This window comes from Spinacia oleracea, chromosome 4 (assembly GCF_020520425.1).
Source record: "Spinacia oleracea cultivar Varoflay chromosome 4, BTI_SOV_V1, whole genome shotgun sequence".
NCBI lineage: Eukaryota > Viridiplantae > Streptophyta > Magnoliopsida > Caryophyllales > Amaranthaceae > Spinacia > Spinacia oleracea.
The window spans coordinates 18279726-18302563 of NC_079490.1; the positions used below are offsets into that span (position 1 = coordinate 18279726).

Genomic DNA, 22838 nt, shown 5'->3' on the forward strand with positions numbered 1-22838 from the left:
ATTCAACTAACCTCAGGAAAAAGCTCGGGATATTTCTTTCTCATTTCCTCCTCCGCTTCCCAGGTAGCTTCCTCAGACTCTTGGTTAGACCACAACACTTTTACGATCTTAACGTCCTTAGTTCGAGTGCTACGCACTTTGCTATCAAGTATCTTGACAGGTCTTTCCTCAAAGGTCAAACTTTGGTCTAACTCTATGGTCTCCGGTTGTAGTACATGAGACTTATCCGGGACATACTTACTCAAATGGGATATATGAAACACATTATGCACTCTATGCAAGTCCATGGGCAAGGCTAGTCTATACGCTACCTTCCCTATCCGTTCTAAGATCTCATATGGGCCTATATACTTTGGGCTAAGCTTTCCCTTCTTTCCAAATCTCATTACACCTTTCATTGGTGAAACCTTTAGCAACACTTTGTCACCTATTTGGAACTCTTCATCCCTACGCTTTAAATCTGCATAGCTCTTTTGGCGATCTTGCGCGGCTTGGATTTTGGATTGAATAGTGTAATACCTCGTATTTTTCTATAATTATAAATATATTTTTATTATATTTATAAAAAATTTCGTGTATTTTTATAAATTAATTTCATTGAATTTAATTGACCTCATTTACTAAATTGACCTCATTTGTTCCATTAAGTATTCTAGTCAAACATATATAAGCATATAAGACTTAATTTGGATCACCACTTACGCCTATCACCAAAATCCTTGCTCGTAATGGAGAAGACTTAACGAGTGGCTATATTATTGAATTTTTGTCAATTATCATTTAAGAAGTAATGATAATCCCGCACCACCGCATTTAAGAAAAAAATGTTGATATATAGTGCCACTAATTCATACGTTAATGAATTATTTTCTGTTTTTTTAAAATATAATTATCATAGATTTAATGGACTATTTAATAGGGGACATCAAAAGTATGATTACTGAAATGCAAATCTAATATATATCAACTAAAAGACAAATAGCTAAAAGACAAAAAAGAAAGTACCATTCATGTAAAAAAAGTACCATTCTGTAAAAAAAAAAAGGTATCATTCTGTAAAAAAAAGTACCATTTATGTTTAAAAAAGTACCATTTTTTTTTTTTTTTTTTTTTTTTCATTTTTCCTATTTTGTCTTTTGTTCTGATATGTATTTCCGCATACATATCTGAAATGTATTTGTATTTCCTCGTATCCAAGTGGACCGAACCGACCCAACCCAAAATCTCCTACGTCCTTGCTCGAATAACCGAATATGACCCGACCAAAGAGCTACCCGTTTGCCAATTGCCACCTCTAAGAGTAGTAGTAGCCTCGCAGATCGAAATATTTCATAACAGTCCCCGTCAATACTCGGTGCCGGCACAGGCATGGCGTCGTCATCAATTGATCGCGGAGTTAATTTTTCGTTGAAGGCTTTGATTGGGATGACCGATAATTTTAGCGACGGAAATGTAATCGGGAAAACTGAATTTTACAAACTATTCAGGGGTAGAATCTCAGAATTGTCGGAAGGAATGGAAATGCAAGAAGTTTCTGTGAAAATCTGGGACAACACTTTGAGTTTTGAGGAGAAACTTATCAGATTGAAGGTAAAATTTCGGAAAATTCTTTAATTTGATTGTTTTGATTAGTTATTGGGAAAATACTTTAGAATATGATGAAATTGTATATTTGTTAATTGATTATAGGCGGAAATCACCTTCTTGGATCATGTAAAGTGAATAAACTGCCCTAATATCGTCAAGTTAATTGGATTTTGCTGTGAGGGTGAGGTTGTTGCTGCTGTTTATAACGTCAATTCAGTTGGAACACTAGAGAAGTATCTGGGTAAAGGTATAACATAATTAGGTTTTATTTCCAGAATCTCTAGCATTTTTTTGGTTTGAGTGAGCTAAATCGATGCGTCTATTGAGTTTATTTTAGCAAAACCTTTTGTTAATTGGCCTATTGCAGTTTGAGAAATTTTCATGTAGCAGAAAGCTGTTTCTCCCTCATGTAGAGTGAAATAAGATTGGTTATTTATTTTTTGTGCTGTACTGTTACGTTCTCGGCATATGGAGATTGGAGAAAACCTTTCAGATTGGCATAAATGGAATTCTTTTCTTTTGTTAGATTTATTGTATGGAACAATGTTTAATGTTTTTTGCATCACTTCATCACGCTGGTGTGTGCCAACTCCGCATGGTAGATTAACCTTTGGGGGTGCTCAACTTTATAGTCGAAATGTTCATGCATGGATTGAGTTGCATTAAATATCTCCGTCAAAATTTAATCAAGATGTTATGTCATTCGGCTGCAGGTGATTTTCTGTGGCGTGATCGGATGACTGTGGCTCTTGGAATTGCACGTCTTTTTGAGTTCTTGCATCATTCAAATGTGCTACATCTGGTCCATGCCGAACTCTCTCCTCGTATACTACTTGACCAGGTATCACAGTGTCTTAAACAGTACTCTAAAATGTGACATGTCCTTTCACTTGTACGGCTGTGTTCATGGTGATATTTTAGCATTATGGACTTTAACAATGCACTATCTTTAAATGAGGTAATTACAAACCCACCCCTAATTCCCTATGGACGATAAGTCGATAACGTAAATAACCATTCTTAACTGCAATATTACGTTCAACCACCCGACCTTTCAGCATTTATGTCAAATTTCAGCTTATCTTCCCTTTCATTATCCTTTTTTTTTGTTTTGATGAAACTTAGAATTTTAAGAAATCAAATTTTATAACCCTATGGCTGTGTGGCCTTGCTGACGCTTCTCCCATATCATCTGTTTTCTACAGCCCTTCTCTTCTCTCGATTTGGTAGCACCGTCGTTGTTTGACTGCTTTCCCAGTCTCCCTCTCTATTCCCTATTTTCCCGTCCCCTCAAGGTGGCCTTGTCCCACCTGACCTCTTCTTGAATTGTCTTTCCTTGAATACTCTTACCACCTTCCTAATCTCATCATCACTGTTCAGACAAACTAAGTTTTTAGACTATAAAAATTGTGCTTCAATCCTTACTATTTGATGGTGGGCTGCCTTTTGATCCCTAGATCCTACCCCCCATCAATCATTTAACTAATCAAATATCCGCCTCATCTTTAGTGTGTGGTGGTATCCCCTTATACCTCGCCACCTTGCATTTCTAAATGTAGAACATTGGGAGCAAAGAGCATGATAAGTGAGACATGATATGTTACGTTTTTAATTGAGTGTGACTCTTTACTTCTAGTTGAGATGGATTAAGGGTGGAAGAAAGCAATTTGCATGTGGAACGTCACCTTGAAATGGGCTGAACATGATCACCCGCGTGCTAGCCATTCCCATCTAGGCTACACCTAACTTACCATTCTTAGCCACCACATGTTGAATTCTGTTGTTCTTGTAGGAGAAGAATTCTTGCTTATTTAATTGGTGCAAAGAAGGGAAGTTGTTAGGTGAAATTATTATGTAGAGGAAACATCACAACGGTAAAAAAGAATGAAGAAGATAAGCATTATGGCGAATGTGGTTACACAAATACACAATGCTTAGTAGTGTAGTATGGGGGATAGTTGTTGATTCCTGTAGCCTTGTTAAGGCGTAGTGATGCTTAGAAGGGTCCCTCGCTCAGTGTTGAGGTGATGGTACTATGAAATAAAGTGGCCTTTAGAGTAAATGGTGGAATTGTGCACAAAGTGAGGTAGCGGAAGATCATGCAAGGGTAGTATGAATGTCCTTTGCCAGTTCAATGTTACCTAATTTCCTACTCACCTCGCGAACCAAAAAAGAGAAAATGGTACATTTTTGGTCTAATTTAACAAATTAGGTAGCGAATTGCGAATCCTTACCTAATCACATACTAGCGAAACAGGTAACAATGCTTATGAGAGAGATGAAAGAGAGACAAGAAAAGAGAAGAGGAGATGGTCATGGAGGTAGTTAATAAGAGGATTACTAATGATCCCAAAACTATTGCTTATGATTCCACAGAAGCTTGCTTTTCATCGGTTCATTTTCTATCTTAGTTACCTACCCTTTGCTTCTGGAAAATCGTAAGTTGAAATTACAGTTAGACAAGTCAGACAAAATATCAAGCACTTTTAGTTTGATTTATCGGTTATAACCTATATATGTACTTAAAGTTTTGCCTATGGATCATTAGTTCCCTCTCTCTTTGTTTCATGAGAGATTAACCACAAAACTTGGATTCAAATTTAGTAGTTAGTAACAAAAGTTGTAGGAATACTCAGGGCCGTCTCAGAGATTTTAGAGGCCCTGTGCTATTATAAAATGAGGCCCTATTAACAATATTAAAAAAAACTACAATATTATCATTATGGTTGTATTTTTATATGGAACACGAATATAACTTCTTTATATTATTGAGGAATATTTTGTTACTTCGTACAACTTGCGACTGTAATCAACATCTTCCAAAATAATTTTCAATTTAATTAAACACTACACATAAAATCATAAAATCGAAAGAAGCAATTTTGAAATAATATTACCTCGTATATGACAATCAACCATTTAACAAATTCATCAACAAGTAAATAGCGAAAAGATTTGATGAAAAAATTGATACTCAAATTCACTATCAATCTACAAGTATAATAATAACACAAAAATTCAATTACAAATCAGAATGGGAGAAGAAGCGATGAACAATGCACTGATGTCCACGAGGCGTATACCACCACAACGGCTCCATCCTCAACAATGCCGAATTAGCAATTGGATTGCGTGAATGACGCACAATAATATCTAAAACAAAGTAAGTTTTTTTTTTCTTCTCATTTTTAAATCACAAAATCACCAAAAAAAAAGTGAAAGAATAAAGATGAACTGAGAGATTAAGAGAGAACCATTGATGAATTGAAATTGGAGGCAGTAAATCTATGGCTTAATTACGAGACAAATATGTATTTGAAGCATGAGAGGAGACTGAAGAGTTAATAATTAATCAATTAATGGGTCTTAATTACCGAAACTAATGTGATTCAATTACCATAGGTAAGGTGATTCTTTCCATAAAAGAGTAATGGAAGTTGGAACTGCAGTAATGGAGAGGAAAAGTCACTCGATATTGTAAAAAAAAAAAGAGAAAATAAATGATTTTTGGGCTCCAACAGAAATGGGCCCTTAAAATGGCGGGGGCCGTGAGGACTAGGATAGGGCCCTGGGTATACTGGTTCTTTAGGAAACATGCTTTCTTCTCCCACTTTGCTTTCCAATTTCACCTTTTCAAAAAAATGATTTTTTTTATCAAATACCTATAAGTCCTATAACCACTTAGCCAGTTCAATAGCCCTTGACGTGTTTCATTCATCAATCAAGGGTGGCTTGGAAGTTAAAGGTGTTCTAGTTTATCTTAGAAGTGCAAACGTTTTTGGAAATGGAAAGGGAAAAATATTTTAGGATGGATGGAGTAAATTGCTGTACCAACTTAACAAGTTGGTGTAGTTTTAAGACAAATCTGTAGTACAGTGCACCATGTGGTATTTTAACGTACTCGAATCCTGCTAACGTGTTTGACTTAAATGCAAGAGCGCCGTGTAAAATTTACCCCCCTACCCTAATGATTGTTAGGATGAATCCAAGTATTATGTTGTACGCAAGATGTTAGAATCCAACCTTCCTTGCATTGTACTTTTCTTATTTTCCCTTGTATTGATCTTATCTAAACTTTCTAGGACTTTTCTTTGAAGTTTCTAGGCTTTAGATAAGATTATTATGTTACTGTCATTCCAGTGTTCACTGGCAGTTTTTAGCTAATTCAAAATAAACCTCTATGAGGGGTATGACTCAATACCTCTCACCAGAAGTTGCCTTTGCTTAATCACTAGCGTTGTTGTATGCCTTTATAGATATTATGCTGTCGCTCGTTTTTAAGCTTTCTCGCCTCAACAAAGTCCCACAAACAGATACACTCGCGTCGTCGGCCCCACTTGTGACTGCTGTGCGCACAAGTGCCCGATCGGCGCCCGCGTCCCTTTCTTGTCGCCAAAAGACAAGAGCGCTCATTCTCAGAAACCTTGCTTGCTCGTGCTTCACGAGCCCCTTTGAATTCGTTCCGCATAAAGCTTGCGCCCCTACCGCCCACTAGGTAGGAGCGCGCCGCACGATCCGGTGCCCAAAACATCCGAACCGTGACACAAGATGTTTCCTCCAATAGTAAGGGTCTTTTTGTTTCAACTTATTTTTAACTTGTTTTGACTTATTTTAGCAAAAGTAAGTTTAGCTAAGTTAAATATAAGTTCAATTAAGATAGTTTTTAGCAAAAATAATTTTTTTTCTTCAGACATTTTAACACACAAATAGGTTCTTTTTAGCAATCGTAACTTTTGATAAGTTTAAATAAGTTTATTTTAGTCAAATTCAATTAAACCGAACAAAGCCTATTGGTATATAAATACGTAGGGCAATCGAATTTTGGGATCCAAATATTTCCCACATATTGGCGAGTCTGGTCGTTATGAACTATACGGCTTTCTAGGTTTTGTGGTAGTGTAAATTACTTGCTGGTTTGAGGCTCATGGGTCTAGATAAGATGCAAATATACGATCCTACACAGCTACACTATTTGCAACAATATGTTAATGACAATATTTTTGCTTTATAGGAAATGAATCCGGTATTATATGACATTGGAACAACTAGGAGCGGAATTATTCAACTTATTGAAGGGGTTGAAGATTCTTGTGAAGGTAGTCATGTTTGCCTTCTTACGGAAGGTTATTTTATGTCAAAGCTTAGCATTTACTTTACTATTTGTCTTACCTGTATTTGGCAATTGGACCAATATTAACCTTTCCTTGCTAACATCTAAACTCTAAGGTTTTGACTCCAAATGGGTTACTTGAGAAAATGATGACAAGAGAAAGGGAGGATTATACTGATGACCGACCAGCCCCCCAAACATAAAAATTAAACATGGGGAAAGGTTTGGAGAATAAAGGGATTTTTGAGGTGAATAGGTTTGACCATTTCAAAAACTAATTGGAGTGTTTGGTTAGGAGAGGTTTGCAAGAGAGTTTTGAGATGAAAAGGCTAACTTTGATAAAGATCAATACTTTTGCATTAGAGATTTGAAGAAGTAGGTATAAAATGACAACTCTGTCCTAAGATTGTTTAAAATTACAACTTTTTCCAACCTACATCACTCTATGTCAATGTCATTAGTGATCATTTTACACATTTAACAACTAACAACTAATTCAACCAACTAGTCAAACTAGCTAATACAAACACAACTAATCAAACCAGCTAATACAAACACAACTAGTCAAACCAGCTAAAATAATTGCCAAATAGGGCCGTGGACTTTTCAAATGCCCCCCACCCCCTTTATATTTTGAACACAACTAAGCCCAAACCATTGTTTAGTTTAATAGAAATAAAAAGAGAAAGTAAAAAAAAAAGTGCTCATCATGCGTGCGTGAATGTCTGGGAAAGGCTTCAAGAGAGTACTTCACTCTTTCTTAAATTTTTTTATGAGGTCCCCCCCCCCCCCCAAAAAAAAAAAACAAAATATTATAATCTTCAAATTTTGCTGCTGGCGAGTGTTGGTTTACCACCCGACAAAGAAGAAGGAGCTCAAGAGTCAACTCTCTTACGTAGCTCAAAACTTCAATTTTTTTTATCAAATACTATGCCGTGTCTTTCGAAGTATAGGGAACTTTATATTATTTTGATCCTATTTATTTCTGTGTTCGAAAATTCATGTTATCTTTGTACTAGTATTTATTTGATACTCTTACAAATATGGCAATTTTTTTTCTTGCCCCCCGTTAATTTGTTTAAGATATGCCATTCACAAAAAATGCCTTGGATTGTGAATGAAGGAAAGGTAGAACTACAAGCAGTTTTCATCTTGTTTCCCATCTTAATGTGAATATTTCTTTTATGTCTCCAGGGCATACATGCATACAAATTGAAGTTGTTTGAAAGTTTCCTTATGATAGGAGTCTCAAATATTTGGTAAAATACCACCTTGAATGTTTTAGAACAAAGAATATGGCTCCCCTTTTGGTAGCTTGACCATTTTGGTGACAGATGTTGAATTTTAGCTGCCATTTTGTTTGGGATTCTCAATGCACTGTCAATAGTTGATTGTAAGTCTGTAACCCAGAGGCTGTGGTTGGTTCATTCCAGGGTTAGATTCAGAAGTTTTGAGTCCTGGTTGATAAATTTATTTTTTTTGGAAGCCAAACTGGAAGAAATTACCCACTGCAGCACTAATATTTTTATTTCTTTTCAGAATTCTTATTGAGCTCTTCATTATGCTTTCCTCTCGGTTTTACTTACGCTGTGTTTGATAGAGTAAGATGTAGGGAAAGGGAGGGAAGAGAAAGTGAGGGATTCATTTCATCTTTCCGAATAGGATATCACTTGGGAAGAGGGAAGGGAAGAGAATTAGAGTATCAATTTTCCTTCCCTTTTAGTAAACCAAATCCTTTGGGAAAGATTTGGAAGTAAAATGCAAGCTCACATCTTCCCTCCCTCACATCCCTTTATTTTCTTTATCCTTCCATAATAGTTATCCAGACATAGTGTTAATATTAGTTTCATTTTCACGTGATAAGTTAAATGCCAGTGATGTCTACCACCTTATAGATTCATTATTCATATAACAAAATACAATTGCAATAAATCAATCAACCCATTGGCTAAGAGTACACACCTACCTCCTCCATCCAGTACTTAAGTTAACATCTACTTTTTGTACAAAGATAAAAGAGAGTAAGTTGGTGGATGGGTACGTGCCATAGAAAAAAAAACGCGGATGCGGTCGCGTTTGCGGTAACGGTCGCGTTGTTGCGGAAACCGCTTGTAACGGAAGAATAGAACGGATCGCGGCTGACGCGGTGTGAATTTTTTGAAAAAAACCACATTAACATGTCTAAGCCTTATTATTACACTTGTAGTCTAAAAAGTATTATATCAACACATTATAACCAAATCTATCCTAATATGAGTGAGTATTATATTCTGTGAACAAATAAGCACTCAGAATATTGTGCTTCATAACTAATTACAGAAATATTTTTTGTCAATATATGTAAAAGAACGGTGTAACGGAGAAAAAAACGTCTAACGCGGCGAGTCACCGTTACGTAACGGACGACGCGGGGAGAAAGACGTGATTTTTTTCAAACCGTAACGTAACGGGTTTTCGCGGAACGGAAAATCCAAAATAGGTTACAGAACGGCCGTTACGTAACGGAACGACCGAGTTTTAATTCCATGGTACGTGCCCCAAATTCATAGAAAAAATTATCAAAAGTAGATGTTTACTTAAATGTGTATCATCTTGAAATGAAAGATGTCAACTTAGATATGGAATGAAGGGAGTATTTTAGAATAAAATTTCGGGTACAGATAAAAAAATTATGTAGTGATATCATATAACACCAAGTATAACTGTATAAGGATAACAACTAGGGATAACAACTGCAATGGGTAATGACGTTGGTGATGTATAAATATTTATACTTTTTTAACATAAATTTGTTTTAGATGGATACGAGGGTTCTTGAGTTAGTTTCAACGAAAACTTACCCGTCTTTGTGTAAGATGTACTTTAGTGGTTTTTGGCCCAATGAAATTTTGATTAACTACGAGTTTTGCTCGATTATCATTGTAATAAATGTTTTTAGCTCATCACAAGGGTGTATTTGGTATTCGGACTGGGACGAAGCCATTACTCCATCTCGAGGAGGGCCGTGCATTGAATTATTAAACAATAATAGTAACAATAATAACAAAAATAAAGAGTCTAGAAATAAAGGTAAATAGGTAATATACATATATTGGTAGTCGTATTTAAAATATTTTCATACTTCGTACTCCTTAGTAGTCACAGTTTCCTTTTGTCTGTCCCAAAATTTAATTCTCATACTTCCTTTTATGGTATGACCCCACTAATATTTTATTACTCTCTCTCTTCCCTCTACCAAAAGTTATGGCCCTACATCCTCTCACATTTAGTTAAAAAAATCTTTCGCTATCTCCCACCATATACTTTTCTATTAAACTATAACAAATAAACTTATAATAAATTATCGCATAAAACTCCGTGAAAAGTTTATTATAACGATTAAATTGGGGCGGAGGGAGTAATATTTTATTTTTACTTTGCTAGGAATGTATTATTCTGTTTAAGAAGTTAAATTAGTAGTTACCATTGGTAATATTAAAATAAATAAAGAAAAGAAGAAGGATGCTTTTTACAAAAATAAGAAAATTTTGGACAATGAAAACATGACGATTCGAACCTTGAACCTTATTTATCAAATATATGACTTTACAAATCACATGCCACAAGCCCACAATCATAGTGACAAAATCTTAGTTATGATTATCAAGTGGCAGATATTAAATTTAAGCTAAAAACTTCAGAATGATGACAGGAGCCTCTTGCCCCTTTTGAACCCTAACGGAGTTCTGCCCCTGATTTGGGAACAAGTAGGGGCTTTTTAGTTTTTACTATTTTAGAGATATTGTATTATTGGGAATATTTTGGGGGCATTTTGGAATATTACTTCTATAAAATTTTACAGTACATAATTTTAATGAATAATATAAAACAAGAATGTCAAGGGGAGATTGTATAATGGATTGGATCTAGTTATCTTACACATATAAAAGAGAAATGAGAGAATGAGACCAATTATCAATTATGTGATACTCAGTAATATTAGTTTTTAATAGTTCTATTCTTTGATATCTCCATTTCATGCAAGCTTTTGGAAGAGGTGTTAGAATTGATCCAAGTGGCTAGCCAGGAGGCTTGTTTTGGGGTAAAAACAAAAAACCGATCCCAGGCATTGCAAGTAAGTTTAATTTAAGTAGCATCCTAGGGTGTATGGAGAGTGTAGGACTGTAGGTGGAGAAGAAGAAAGGAAGATAACTATCCACTTGAGGTTTATGGTTTGGAGACAAAGCCTAATTAGGAGTAGAAAAAACACCCAAGTGACCTAACTTTTAAGAGCTCTTAGGGGGCGTTCTGTTCACCTTAATAAAATAAGTTTCAGGTCCAAAAAGTTCCAACAAGGTAAGATAAGTTCAGATAAGTTTCAATAAGTTAAGTTAAGTTTCAATATTAATAATAATAATATTATTATTATTTTTTTTTTTTACAAGTAAGAGAGGATTTATATATATCAACCAAAACAATTTACAACCTAATCAGTACCAAGTACTTAAACACCAACAAGGCTCAAACAAAGCCCTAAACAGACCCCAAAAAACTAATTACAAGCTAGCAAACCAATGAGCTTCACTAGTGCTAATCTTCTTTCCTATGAGTTTACTAACTCTATTTTTTACACAAAACTGAATGTGCTGTACAGTGTGTTTGACAGTAGGGACAGACCCTTCCCAAATAGAAGAGTTCCTAGCTTTCCAGATGGAGTAAACCACCCCAGCAATCACTGCATAAGTGACTTTTCTTTTGAAACCAGAAGTGCAATATCTTCTAACCCACTGGAAGAGGGAGATAAGGGGGGACCTGTAGGTTCTAAAACCTAGCCAGTGCAATGCAGTGCAGCAATCAATACTATACTCGCACTCAAAAAATAAATGAGCTCCAGTCTCTGGATGTGAGCCACAAAGGCCACACAGATTATCAGGCTATCAGCACCAATGCCTAAGGGGAACAACCTTGCTTTGGTTTTCAATCTGTCTTGTAAAGCTAGCCAGCATATGATTCTGTGCTTAGGCATAGAAAATCTGTTCCAGACAAACATGTTCCATCTGATCTTGTCTCTAGAACCTCTCATCAACTTGTAGTTGTCTTTAATGCAGTATTTCACAGAAGTGAGCCAAGAAGAAGAACCAGTGAACTCAGTACAAGCTTGTTTAGCTCTGCAGATGTACTTGACAGCCCAATTAGCTGCCATGGAGGGAGTGTACATCTGCCAGGATTTGCTTTTTATATAAATAGAATGGACCCATTTGACCCATAAGTTCTGTTTTTGCTCAATTGCCCAAGCTAGCTTCCCAACTGCAGCTTGGTTCCAAATGGCAAGATTTCTGAAACCAAGGCCACCTTGTTCTTTTGGAAAACACAAAGTCTCCCATGCAACAGGGCCAGGCCTGTTGTTGTCATCATACACCCCATGCCATAAGAATGCTCTGCAGACAGCATTTATCTTCTTCACTACAGGTTTAGGGAGGATGAAAATCTGCCCCCAATAATACAGATGCTCATCAACACTGAATTTACCAATTGCATTCTGCCAGCAAAAGAGAGATTTCTAGTGCTCCAGATTTTGATTCTTGTAACCCTTCTATCAACAAGCTGATCACATTCACCTGCTTGTAATTTCCTGGTGCTGATGGGGACCCCCAAGTACCTGAATGGTAATTCCCCAAATGTAAACCCAGTGATATTTCTGATGGTATGTTTGACAGCATCAGAACCACTACAATACACAGATGACTTGGAAGGGTTCACTTGCAGGCCAGTTGTTGCAGAAAACAGGTTGAACCCCTCCATCATAAGCTGAATAGAGTTAGGATCTCCCTTGCAGAACATTAATAGGTCATCAGCAAAGCACAGGTGGTTGAGTTTGAGTGTTCTGCATCTGGTGTGAAATATGAAATCAGGGTGTTCACCAACAATTTTCATACATCTTGAAAAATATTCCATACACAGTGTGAATAAGAGAGGAGAAAGGGGATCTCCTTGTCTCAATCCTATCTTTGGCTGGATGAGGTCAGTGGGGGAGCCATTGATGAGGATAGAGTATCTGGTGGTGGAAAGACAAGTCATGACCAGCTGCACAAAGAACACAAGAAACCCTAGTTCTAGCATAGCCTCCTCAATGAAGCTCCATTCAACAGTATCATAAGCTTTCCTTAAATCCAGCTTCATTAGGCAACAAGGTTGAGTGTGTGTTTGGTTGTACATCTTGACTATATCTTGGCATATGAGGACATTGTGTAGAATAGATCTCCCAGAAACAAAAGCCCCTTGATTATGAGAGATGATATCTGGCAAGATTTTGTTCAGTTGATTGCACATAAGCTTAGAAATGCACTTGTAGATTACTGTACAGCAAGCTATGGGTCTGAAATCACCCACTGTGGCTGGAACAGGCACCTTGGGAACCAAAGTAATTGCTGTGACATTTATCTCTTTCAGTAATTTCCCAGTTTTGAAGAAATCAGTAATGGCATTGTACAAGTCATCCTTAATAATTGCCCAGGAAGTTTTGAAGAAGTGACTATTGTAGCCATCAAGACCAGGAGCTTTGTGGATGGGGATATCATGCAACACTCTTTTCACATCCTCCATAGAAAACTGGCAAGACAACAACTGTTTGTGGTTCTCAGTTAATCTAGCACCTCTATTCATGATACAAGGGTTGACAGCAGTTCTATTCTCCAAAGTGGTGCAGAACAAATCACTATAAAAATTATGAAAAGCCAAATTCACTCCCTGAGGGGATTGGATCCACTCACCAGACTGAGAATGAATGGAATGGATACTGTTTTGTTTTCTTCTGTGTTTGATGCTCTGGTGGAAAAGTCTAGAGTTCTCATCACCAAATTCCAACCAGTCTATCTTGGCTCTCTGTTGGATGAAGGAGGTGTAGGTGGTGTGAGCTTTGAGATAAGCTGCAACAGCTTCTTTCTCCAAAGTGGCCAAGTTTGTGTTGCTAGGATCTGCATGCATTTTAGATTGAACTTCCACGAGAATGCAATGCATTTTGATATCTTCAGCTTCAACATCATTGAAACCTTGCTTGTTAAGAGCTTTGAGGTCAGTTTTGAGCCATTTAAGCTTCTGTGTAAGTCTGAACATGGGACACCCATGAACACTCTTTTGCCAGTTATGATCTACAATATTGATGAACTTATCAGAAGTAGTCCACATATTGTAAAATCTAAAAGGCTTCTTAACATGAATAGATGGGAAACCCCAAAGGACCATGGGGCAATGATCAAAATCTTCCTCTGGGAGGAAATTAGCTTCTGCATCAGGAAACATATCACCCCATTGTGTGTTTGCCAACACTCTATCAATCCTAGAAAAAACTCTAGAATTCCCCTCCTGCTTATTGGTCCAAGTATAATGTCTACCAGTGGTTTTGATTGTGTCCAAATGGCATGAAGTCATACAATTCCTCATTGGTTGAATGTCACTCAATCTAACAGGGCCACCTATTCTGTCATCAATATCCATGAGAGCATTAAAGTCTCCCATAATCACCCAAGGTGAGTTACAGTGAAGGCCAATATCACACATATGATCCCATAGCTTAGTTCTTTCAGCCTTATCATTCATCCCATAGATGAAAGTCACACAGAATTTGAGACAAGTACCGAGGGAGGTCAGTTCACAATGAATACTCTGGTTGGTCATGGCATGGCTAAAATGTTGAGGTGAAAAGAGGATGGGTCCCAACCAACCACAATCCTGCTAGAAGTACAACAACTCAAGTTGGTGGTAAAATTCCACCCAGGGCACAGATTCAGATAAAGGTCACCCAATTTTGGAGCCTTTATCTTGGTTTCCAGAAGGCTGAATAGCTTAATGTGGTGAAGATTGAGCATCCTCTTCACCTTTAGCTGTTTATCATATCTATTCAACCCCCTGATGTTCCAACAGAGAATATTATCCATTTGACTCAGGGGTAGTCAACCCCTGGTCAAATCCCACAAGATCATCCACCACAGTGTCTGTCTCCCTTGCATCAGTGGCACTCAGCACATGAAAACTGTTCCTAGTGGCAACATGCTTTAGCTGGCTACATTGTTGTTTGCTGAACCTGTTAACTAGCTCAAAACCTTCTTGGTCTGGACCTGCAGCAACAACATCAGCAGCTGGTATTGGTGTCATAGGTTTTGGAGCTTGTTTGGCTTTCTGCACCCACACCTTTCTTGTTCTCACAGGTGGGTGAGTAGCTTTCAGTATCCCACAGTTAGTGCTATCATGTCCCATTTTCTTGCAGGAGGAGCATTGAATAGGGAGCCAGTCATATTCCACTATCTGTTCAATCAGCAGACCCTTCTCATTCACAAACTGAATTGTCTTTGGACATGGTTGATCAAGGCTCACTTCCACCAAAACTTTGGCAAACATAAGTTTGTCCCTGTTAAGAGTGGCTGTATCAACCTTGATAGCTTTCCCCACCAATCCAGCAATCTTAAAGAGAAAGTATATTGACAAGTCACTTACATAATACAAGATAAGACATTAACCATAACAATTAGCTGTTATAGATTTTTTATTATTAGCAGTAACATTTTGACTTTAGTAACCATGATTATCCAGAAAAACTTCCACTGTATATTATCAAAGGGAAGCTAGGGTTGCTATTCTATTCCATTAGCCTCTTAATTAGAAATCATTTTTCTAAGAATTCTATTCTTCCTTCCCAACCACAAGATCTAAACGTTGACCAAACACAAAGTTGTTTAGAGATTTTCTCCTTCTATTCTTTAAGAAGCTGAGATAGGTGACCTTGAAGAGCCACATGATAGAAGCATGCTTGTTGAATCCCTAACTAATATACCTGTTCATCTTTTGTGAAGTGCATGTTCATTATTTTGAACTGTAGCCTGTAGGTTCATCTTTTGGGAACTGTAGGTTCATTATTTTTTAGACTACAAGTTCATCTGTTTGAACTGGATGTCCATCTCTTTTAATTGGACGGTTATCTTTTTAGAAACGTCCAAGTCCTTTTTAGAACATAACTAGGATTAGGTCCCGTGGATCCACGGAATCCAAAAGTTATTTGACTGAAATATGTCTCTCTAAAACTATTGCATAATTAATAAATCTTGAACATACTCATTTAATTATCTGATACAAAGTATGCAATTTTCGTCTTATTCCGTATTACATATTTTATATGATTGATATGTTAATTTGACCAAAATATTTGATATACTAATATGCTGATTTTCCAAAATATTGAGTAAATATATTTCCATTATTAATGATTTGACTAAAATATTACAAAAGTTATTTTTTAGCAAATATTATGTGGCATATATTATTTTCATAATCTATAAACATATATTTTTTTTCCTATACATGAACAGTAAATAAAAAAAGAGAAAAAATAAAAATAATGTATAGATTTTTTAGGAAAAAGTTTTGGCGGGAAAATTTTGTACCAGGAAGTGACACATGTCATTCATAGTGTATGTTTTAGTATAATGTAATAGATGTTCATCTGCCCATAATATCTTGGTAATCTGACTACAGGAGTGGGTTTGTATTGCAAGTTATTTATTTCTTCTCTTGACAGTCGATTCATGGAAATGTTTGGTTTTCCTATCACAAAAGAAATGCTATCCCAGTCTTGATTTATTGTTACAGATTCTTGTTGAGAAACTCTTATGAAGGACTCTGAAGGAGTATCTTCAATCCTTTTCCTTCTTTGTTGCTTCTCCAGTGAAAGAAGTACCAATTGATGTTGAACAGTGTAGATTCATGGACAGGATTTTTATTTTGGTGGAGGGGGAGGGGGAGGTGGTGGGTCTGGGTAGTATAACCAAATTTCTGGTGAAGCTGAGAATTATAGAAGAATATTTTTATATCTTTTGTTAGATTTGGGGTAGTTGTATGTGTAGAGTGTATCCCAGATTTTGGTTAGGAGAAGGGATAATTAGGTGGGTGGATTGACCAGATGCTTCTGTCAAAATTAGCAAAAGGGATATCTGTACTATATGAGGTTGTTGTACTTCGGGTATACTATGATTTGGTCTGTTGTTTGTTTTAAAGAAAAGGTTCGGAATTAAAGCTGAAGATTCTAGAAAGATTTAATTGGCAGGGATTAATTTTTTGCTAGTTCAAGGTTAATTCTTGTCCGATTATTGATGCAATACAAATATTAGTTCATCTGCATGCTTCTCTAAAAAGAAAGTCAATGCATGTCAATCTGCAATTTTACCATTTTTTTTTGTCTACTCCATATCATAACGATTTCTGTTTTAGTTTATTGGTTTTATTAATAATGTCCCAATAGGTTACCGTATCATATAAAAAGTGATGGTAAAGTATCATGACATGTTTTATTAAATTCTTGAAGAGTTAGTGCATAATCCTCCAGGTTGGTTGCTGGACAGTATCAAGGTCTAGTATTAGTGCTTCGGTAAAGATTTTTTGGAAGTTTGATCTATGCAGTCCAAGGAATCAATGTTCCCATGGGATAGAGGGAGGTGTTTGGTGTAACCATGGTAGATAGACTCCTAGTTTGGTCGCTGGACAATATGTGGTCCTTGAAATAGATGACTCTTTAGCTTCTTTGTCGAGTTCTGCTGAGACATGTCCCTGACTTCAGGAGAACTGGGAAAAAGCAATGACCGCTAAAACTTGTGTTGTTTAAGGACACAACGTTCCCATGGGTTTTAAAACAGATGTGTATTATCCATGGCTCGTAATTCCCAGTACGATTGCTGCATAGAAAAAGAGACTTTTTCTGTTCAGCTTCACTATTGATTAAATATCACAAACTTTTACATCAAATGTAGCTGTAACTCGTCTAAGAACTGGAGGTTTTCTAAGAACTCAGTTTTGTGTAAGCACATTGGTAACGGCTGGATAGATTTGAAGCAGCAAGCTTTTATCTTCTTGCTAATTTGAATTGGGGATTCTTTTTCCATTTTTACAGTAGAGAGAGAGGAGAGAAAATACTGCAAGATTTTTTATAGAGAAAAAAAATATTAAGAAAAAGAGAAGTACATCAGGAGGACAAGGTGAAAATTATTTATGAGGTTCCATAACTTCTATTGTTAATCAACTAGTGAATCTTAAGAGGAGGATAGAAAAAGTCGTGAGCATAGAGACTTTCACAACTATTCAGTTCGTATTTCATTTACCTTATATTTTCAATTTTTGGAGAAATTTAATTGTTAAATGAATCAAAGAATTTCCTTCCATTCCCCCCCTCCATTGCCCCTCACCCTCACACTTCGGTATCCAAACAATGGAAAATGCCCTCCCCCCATCCTTCCCCTTTTCTTCTTTTCCTTCCCTTTCCATGTGTCCACTGTTAAACGGTGTCTTTTGATAGCAAGATAAAAGAGAAAGGAAGGGGAAGGGAAGAGAAAGGGTAGCGGGAAAAAAAGAGGGGGGTGGGGTGAAGGAAAAGCGAACTTGGTATGAATGGATCCTGAATGTAGCTTTTAGGTATAGATTGGTATGAATGGATCCTGAATGTAGCTTTAGGTGTAGATTGCTATGAATGGATCATGAGAAGCAAATATTTTATGATAGCAAAGAATGTAGAGGTACAAACCTATTCCTAAACTTGTGTGATTTCACGTGATGAAGGCATTTGAGATTATTTTGCTCTCTTTTCATTTTGATATGTGGTTGCCAATTCTGTCTTATGAGATTATGATTGTGGAAAACATGGCAGGTTCAGTGGTTCCGCAATCTGACATATTCTCTTTCGGTGTTTTGCTTATGTCATTAATATGCAAATATGATGTGACTGAAGTGGTTACAAGAATGATGGCCAGACACGTGGAAGAAAGGTACAAATCAAAATTTTCACTGGCTCATGAAAGTTTTGTGAACCATCCATTATTTGATGAATACGATGGACATGATCTGTCTGTGCTGGTATTCAAGTGTCTGGGACTGGAATATCCAATGACTCGCCCTACAGCAAGTGAAATTGTCAAGCAGTTGGAGAACCTGTCTATATTCACTGGCACTCACAAAACAACGGAAGTTGATAATGATGACAAGGTATTGACCCGGTCTGTTGTTGGGAGGAAACACACTTGGAGAAAATCTGTTACTTGTATTAAAAGATTGTTCTGTTATTCATCATCTAATAAGAAAAATGTCCAGAAGGTTCCAGAGGGGCCAACAATTATGCGTCCTCACGTCTATAAACCCGGGTCACTTTCTGCTGAACACCTTCGTATTGGCTATTTGGACGAAATAGCGTATGATTGTATGGTGGAGGAAGCAGAACTAAAAAGAGTCCGGAAGTGGAGAGAAAATTTCGTGAGAAAAGTTCGTGAAAAAGGGTTAGTTGCTGGAAATATGTAGAGTAAGACTTTATGAACTTGGCAATGTAGCCTTCACTTGTTTATGCTTTCACTGCTAACTTAGGGATTATAATGGATTAGGATCTTGTAAATGAAACTTGCATTAAGCTGTATATATGTACGTAGCTTAATGGATTACGTACTAATCTTTTAAAAGAAACTTGCATTTGGCTGTATATACTAAGCTTTGGGGACTAGCTGAAGTTGTTAATGTATACCCTCTTGTACTTTGTTAATGTATATCCTCTTGTACTTTGTCAGATTGATGCTCCATATGTATTCAATTGTAGTTTAATACAATTGATAAATCAGAGAAGAGATTACATTAACTAATCCTTCTGGAGGATATACAATATCTTGATGTCAGCTAAAGTTTGTTAATTAAGGTTCGGCCACTGCAGGTGCAGGCTTATGAAAGAACATTGAAGAGAGTACTTACTAAGGATATATTCGATCTTCTTTTGTAGATAAGTCTTTTCAAGGCCATTATTAGGTGATAATGGGAAGGATCTTCCTGTTGCTTAGCTTGTTATTTGATCAAATTGCATTCAGTTGTACTATGCTGGTGTGAATTACTAAGGATATATGAATTCTCTTGTTTTTTTCTTTATGCATTACATTGTAGGTCTATTATCTTCAATTTTGCATCAGTTTCTGTTTCATTAACCATGTTTTTTCATGCTTTCTGCTCTTTCGTTTAAGAGGGCTGAAGCGTTTGATGTGGCTTGTATCACTTCTTTCCCATCACTGGTCTTTAAAGTTCTCTTGGCTGAATGTTGCAGCAGCCAATAAACATGAGATGAAAGCCGAGACAGACTCTAAAAACCAGTCCCCTGCTACTAATAATGTAAGCCATGGTCAAGATAAAAGCTAGAGTATTCAACTATAGAGAACTTGTTTGAATATGTCCTGAAACTTTCCTTCTTGAATATGCATGATTATTGGCAGGTTGTGGCTGTTAAAAAGCTTAATCCATCAGGTCTTCAAGGTGAGAAGGAGATTTTAGTGGAGATTCTCACGCTTTCTCTTCTGCAGCTCTGCGCCACCCACGTCTTGTTCAGATGATTGGCTACGGTGCTGAAGGCGGTCAGCGACTTCTTGTACTTGAATACATGGCTATGGGATCCCTCGAAGCTCATCTCCATGGTACTATTTTGAGTGACATTATGCTATTTCACATGCTAGTAAATATTCACAGGAAACTGTCACAAGTGGTTTGTTTTTATATCTTATTTTAACTGCGAGTTCAAATATTTTTTTATATTTCCACCACTTCTTATTTCTCTACACCTAGCATCGTACAGCAGTCTGATTTGAATTGGTTTTATCCTGCTATTGTTAGCACTGTGGTTACTTATTCTTTGCAAGTGTTGCAAGCCTGAGCTCAAATTTTTATTTCTGAATTGCTTAGAAATGATGCAGGTGTTGCAGCAGCTACCACTAGTGATTTTATCACTTGATGCATATATGGAAAATGGTTTGCATAGGTATTGTTTCTCATGATTTTTTATACCAAAATTTCAGTGAAAATTAGTGAATTGCCTTTCAAATAGGTCATTGGTTGCTAACCCTCATCTTGTGGGTTTGAATGTATGCAGCATTCCTCATTTAAAGACAGTGACTCAGCTTCTCACAAAATTGGAAAGCTCCCAGCTCAAGTCATCCTCTCAACTTAATCCTTCTGAACAGGTAAGTCTCTCTGATTCCCTTTCCCCTTGCCCCTTGGTAACCAGTTAACCACTGGTCTTGTATCATGCTTTAGAGTTGCTTCATTGGTTTGAAATTATGCTGCTGGGTTTGGCTTCGATATCCACACATGCCTTTGTCTAATGAATTGGATTTCGGTTTTTCTCAAAGATTTGTGTATCAGCCTGTAAACTTCTAGAGCATTGATGCCATTTCTTTCAGAAAGTTTGAAGACCTAGGTGGAGAAAGCAAATGAACGCACTCCTGGTTTTATATTGGGTGTTTTTATTTTTGTAAGCCTATTAGCTCACCTGGTTGAGCACCGTGCAACTTGTGCGGAGATGTAGATTCGAATCCTGCATAGGCTATTGGTTTTATTATGAAAAATAAATCGGCATTTAGGATAGCTTTTACCAATTTTGGCGCATGTGACTTTATATTGTTAGTCATTTCTCAATATATCGAACCAAAACGCAACTCAATAGTATGAAGGCTACATGGGACTTGAACCCACACCATGTACATAAATGAACATTGCTTTACTATTTGAGCTAATAGCCATAGTGTTCAAATATTTGCATATTGGGTATAACTTTGACTCGAAAACTATAAATGTTAATATGATAACTATAACTTTTACAGGGTATATTGATATTCCTAATTTTCCACTTGAAATGAAACCTCATAAGTTAGACTTTTTGAGTAAAAATAAAATAAAAGTTAGTTTTTTTGCATTAAAAGTTGGCCTACATATAGTTACATAAACTGATATAAGATTTTTCCTAACTTCTACCACATCAGAGCTAACTTTTACATTGATATTCTTAATTTTTACGGAGTATATTGATATTCATTTCTTTTCATTTAAATGAAACCTCAAAAGTTAAAGTTAGCCTTTTTTAGTAAGAAAAAAGAAGTAAGTGTTAGCTTTTTTGCATTAAAAGTTAGCGTTCTTGTATTAAAAGTTGGGTAAAAATGATATAAGATTTTTACTAACTTTTACTATAACAGAGCTTCACTATTGCATAAGATAGGAAGGGCCTCCTATAGATTTTGTATTAAGACCGTTTTTCCAGCTTTGGAGACTAACTTTGAAAACCAATTATTCATGGTACTCCTAACTAGTTCGCTGGTGTTTTATGTTATTATTGAGCATTTTGTAAAATACAATTAAGACCGGAAATTTATCATCTGTATTGAGATATTGGAAAAATCATTTAAAATACATGTTCTTAATATAGCACAAGCTGTTGAATTAGCCTTATAAAATAATAATACTGTCGTCCGCCAAGAATAAAAGTGAAATATTAGGGCTCATTTGGCTATAATTTTGACGCCAATACCACTGTTATTTTCTTGTGAATGCAATAAAATTTTTCGAGGCAACACTTTCGTACACTAGTAGAAAAAATGACATTTGCAGCAACCCATTTGCAACTCATGTGATTCCTGATTGCTACGAAAAGCCTATGGTCAACGCGGGTCAACTGTTTAATGATCTTTTAACAACTTATGCGGGCTCAAAACGCTGCGAATTAATGAAAAAAAAATTCATAAAGGTAACTGCAGCGTGGGGGGTCTGTGGTGGTTGCGAATAAGTTATACTTGCAGCTTAGTCTCGAAGTGGGCGCTCTGTGACTTTTCTTTTCATCACTCTGGCTATCTGACTTTCTCCGCTCGCCCATTCACAATTTCACAGTCCCTCAAACCCTAGCATCCTCTCTCTCTCTCTCTTTCTTCTTCAGATCTAACATGGCTAAGGTTGGAATTCCGCCATTTTCACCGTTGTTCGAAGGAATGTCGGCGTTATCATATGATATTGAGCGAATTTGGTGCCGATTCGAATTTGGTGCCGATTTACGCTCTCACCAAGAATTCAGAGTAGGAGAAGCAAAGCCACACGAGTTGAACCATGATTCTTCCAGTTTCTTGCATAGTAGGCAAGGTAATATCTCCCTTTTCGAATTTTTCATCGCCGTCTTTTTCTAGGGTTTTGTTTGCATTGGTTTGGGGTTTTTTTCTAAATCCCTAATTTCTTCAACTTTTTGATTAATTTGGTTGTTGAATGTGTTCAGGTAATAATTGGAAACTAGCGTGACACTGAAGGGTACTACTTATTCTTTTACCTTCGCCTTGTCGATTGCGGTAAG

At 36.6% G+C, this 22838-nt stretch overlaps 1 protein-coding gene across 9 annotated transcripts in view; it reads left to right on the forward strand.

The window, feature by feature from the left end:
- The first annotated feature begins 1275 nt into the window (after window positions 1–1275).
- Window positions 1276–22838, forward strand: part of LOC110798822 (probable serine/threonine-protein kinase PBL9) — a 29772-nt gene continuing 8209 nt past the window's right edge. For 3 of the 9 annotated variants that reach the window (XR_008932784.1, XR_008932785.1, XR_008932779.1), the window contains exons 1-6: window positions 18838–19004; window positions 19785–19849; window positions 19951–20148; window positions 20425–20489; window positions 20601–22633; window positions 22764–22833. Coding sequence is in view for 1 of the 9 variants with exons in the window: in XM_022004023.2 (XP_021859715.1) it covers window positions 2324–2428; window positions 6599–6683; window positions 18360–19003 (834 nt within the window). In the remaining 8 variants the exon portion in view is untranslated. Of the gene's footprint in view, window positions 1591–1689; window positions 1835–2300; window positions 2429–6598; window positions 6684–18359; window positions 19179–19480; window positions 19496–19784; window positions 19850–19950; window positions 20149–20413; window positions 20490–20600; window positions 22634–22763; window positions 22834–22838 lie in introns of those variants that run through there. The other 6 variants (XR_008932781.1, XR_008932783.1, XR_008932786.1 and 3 more) reach the window with 6 other exon arrangements.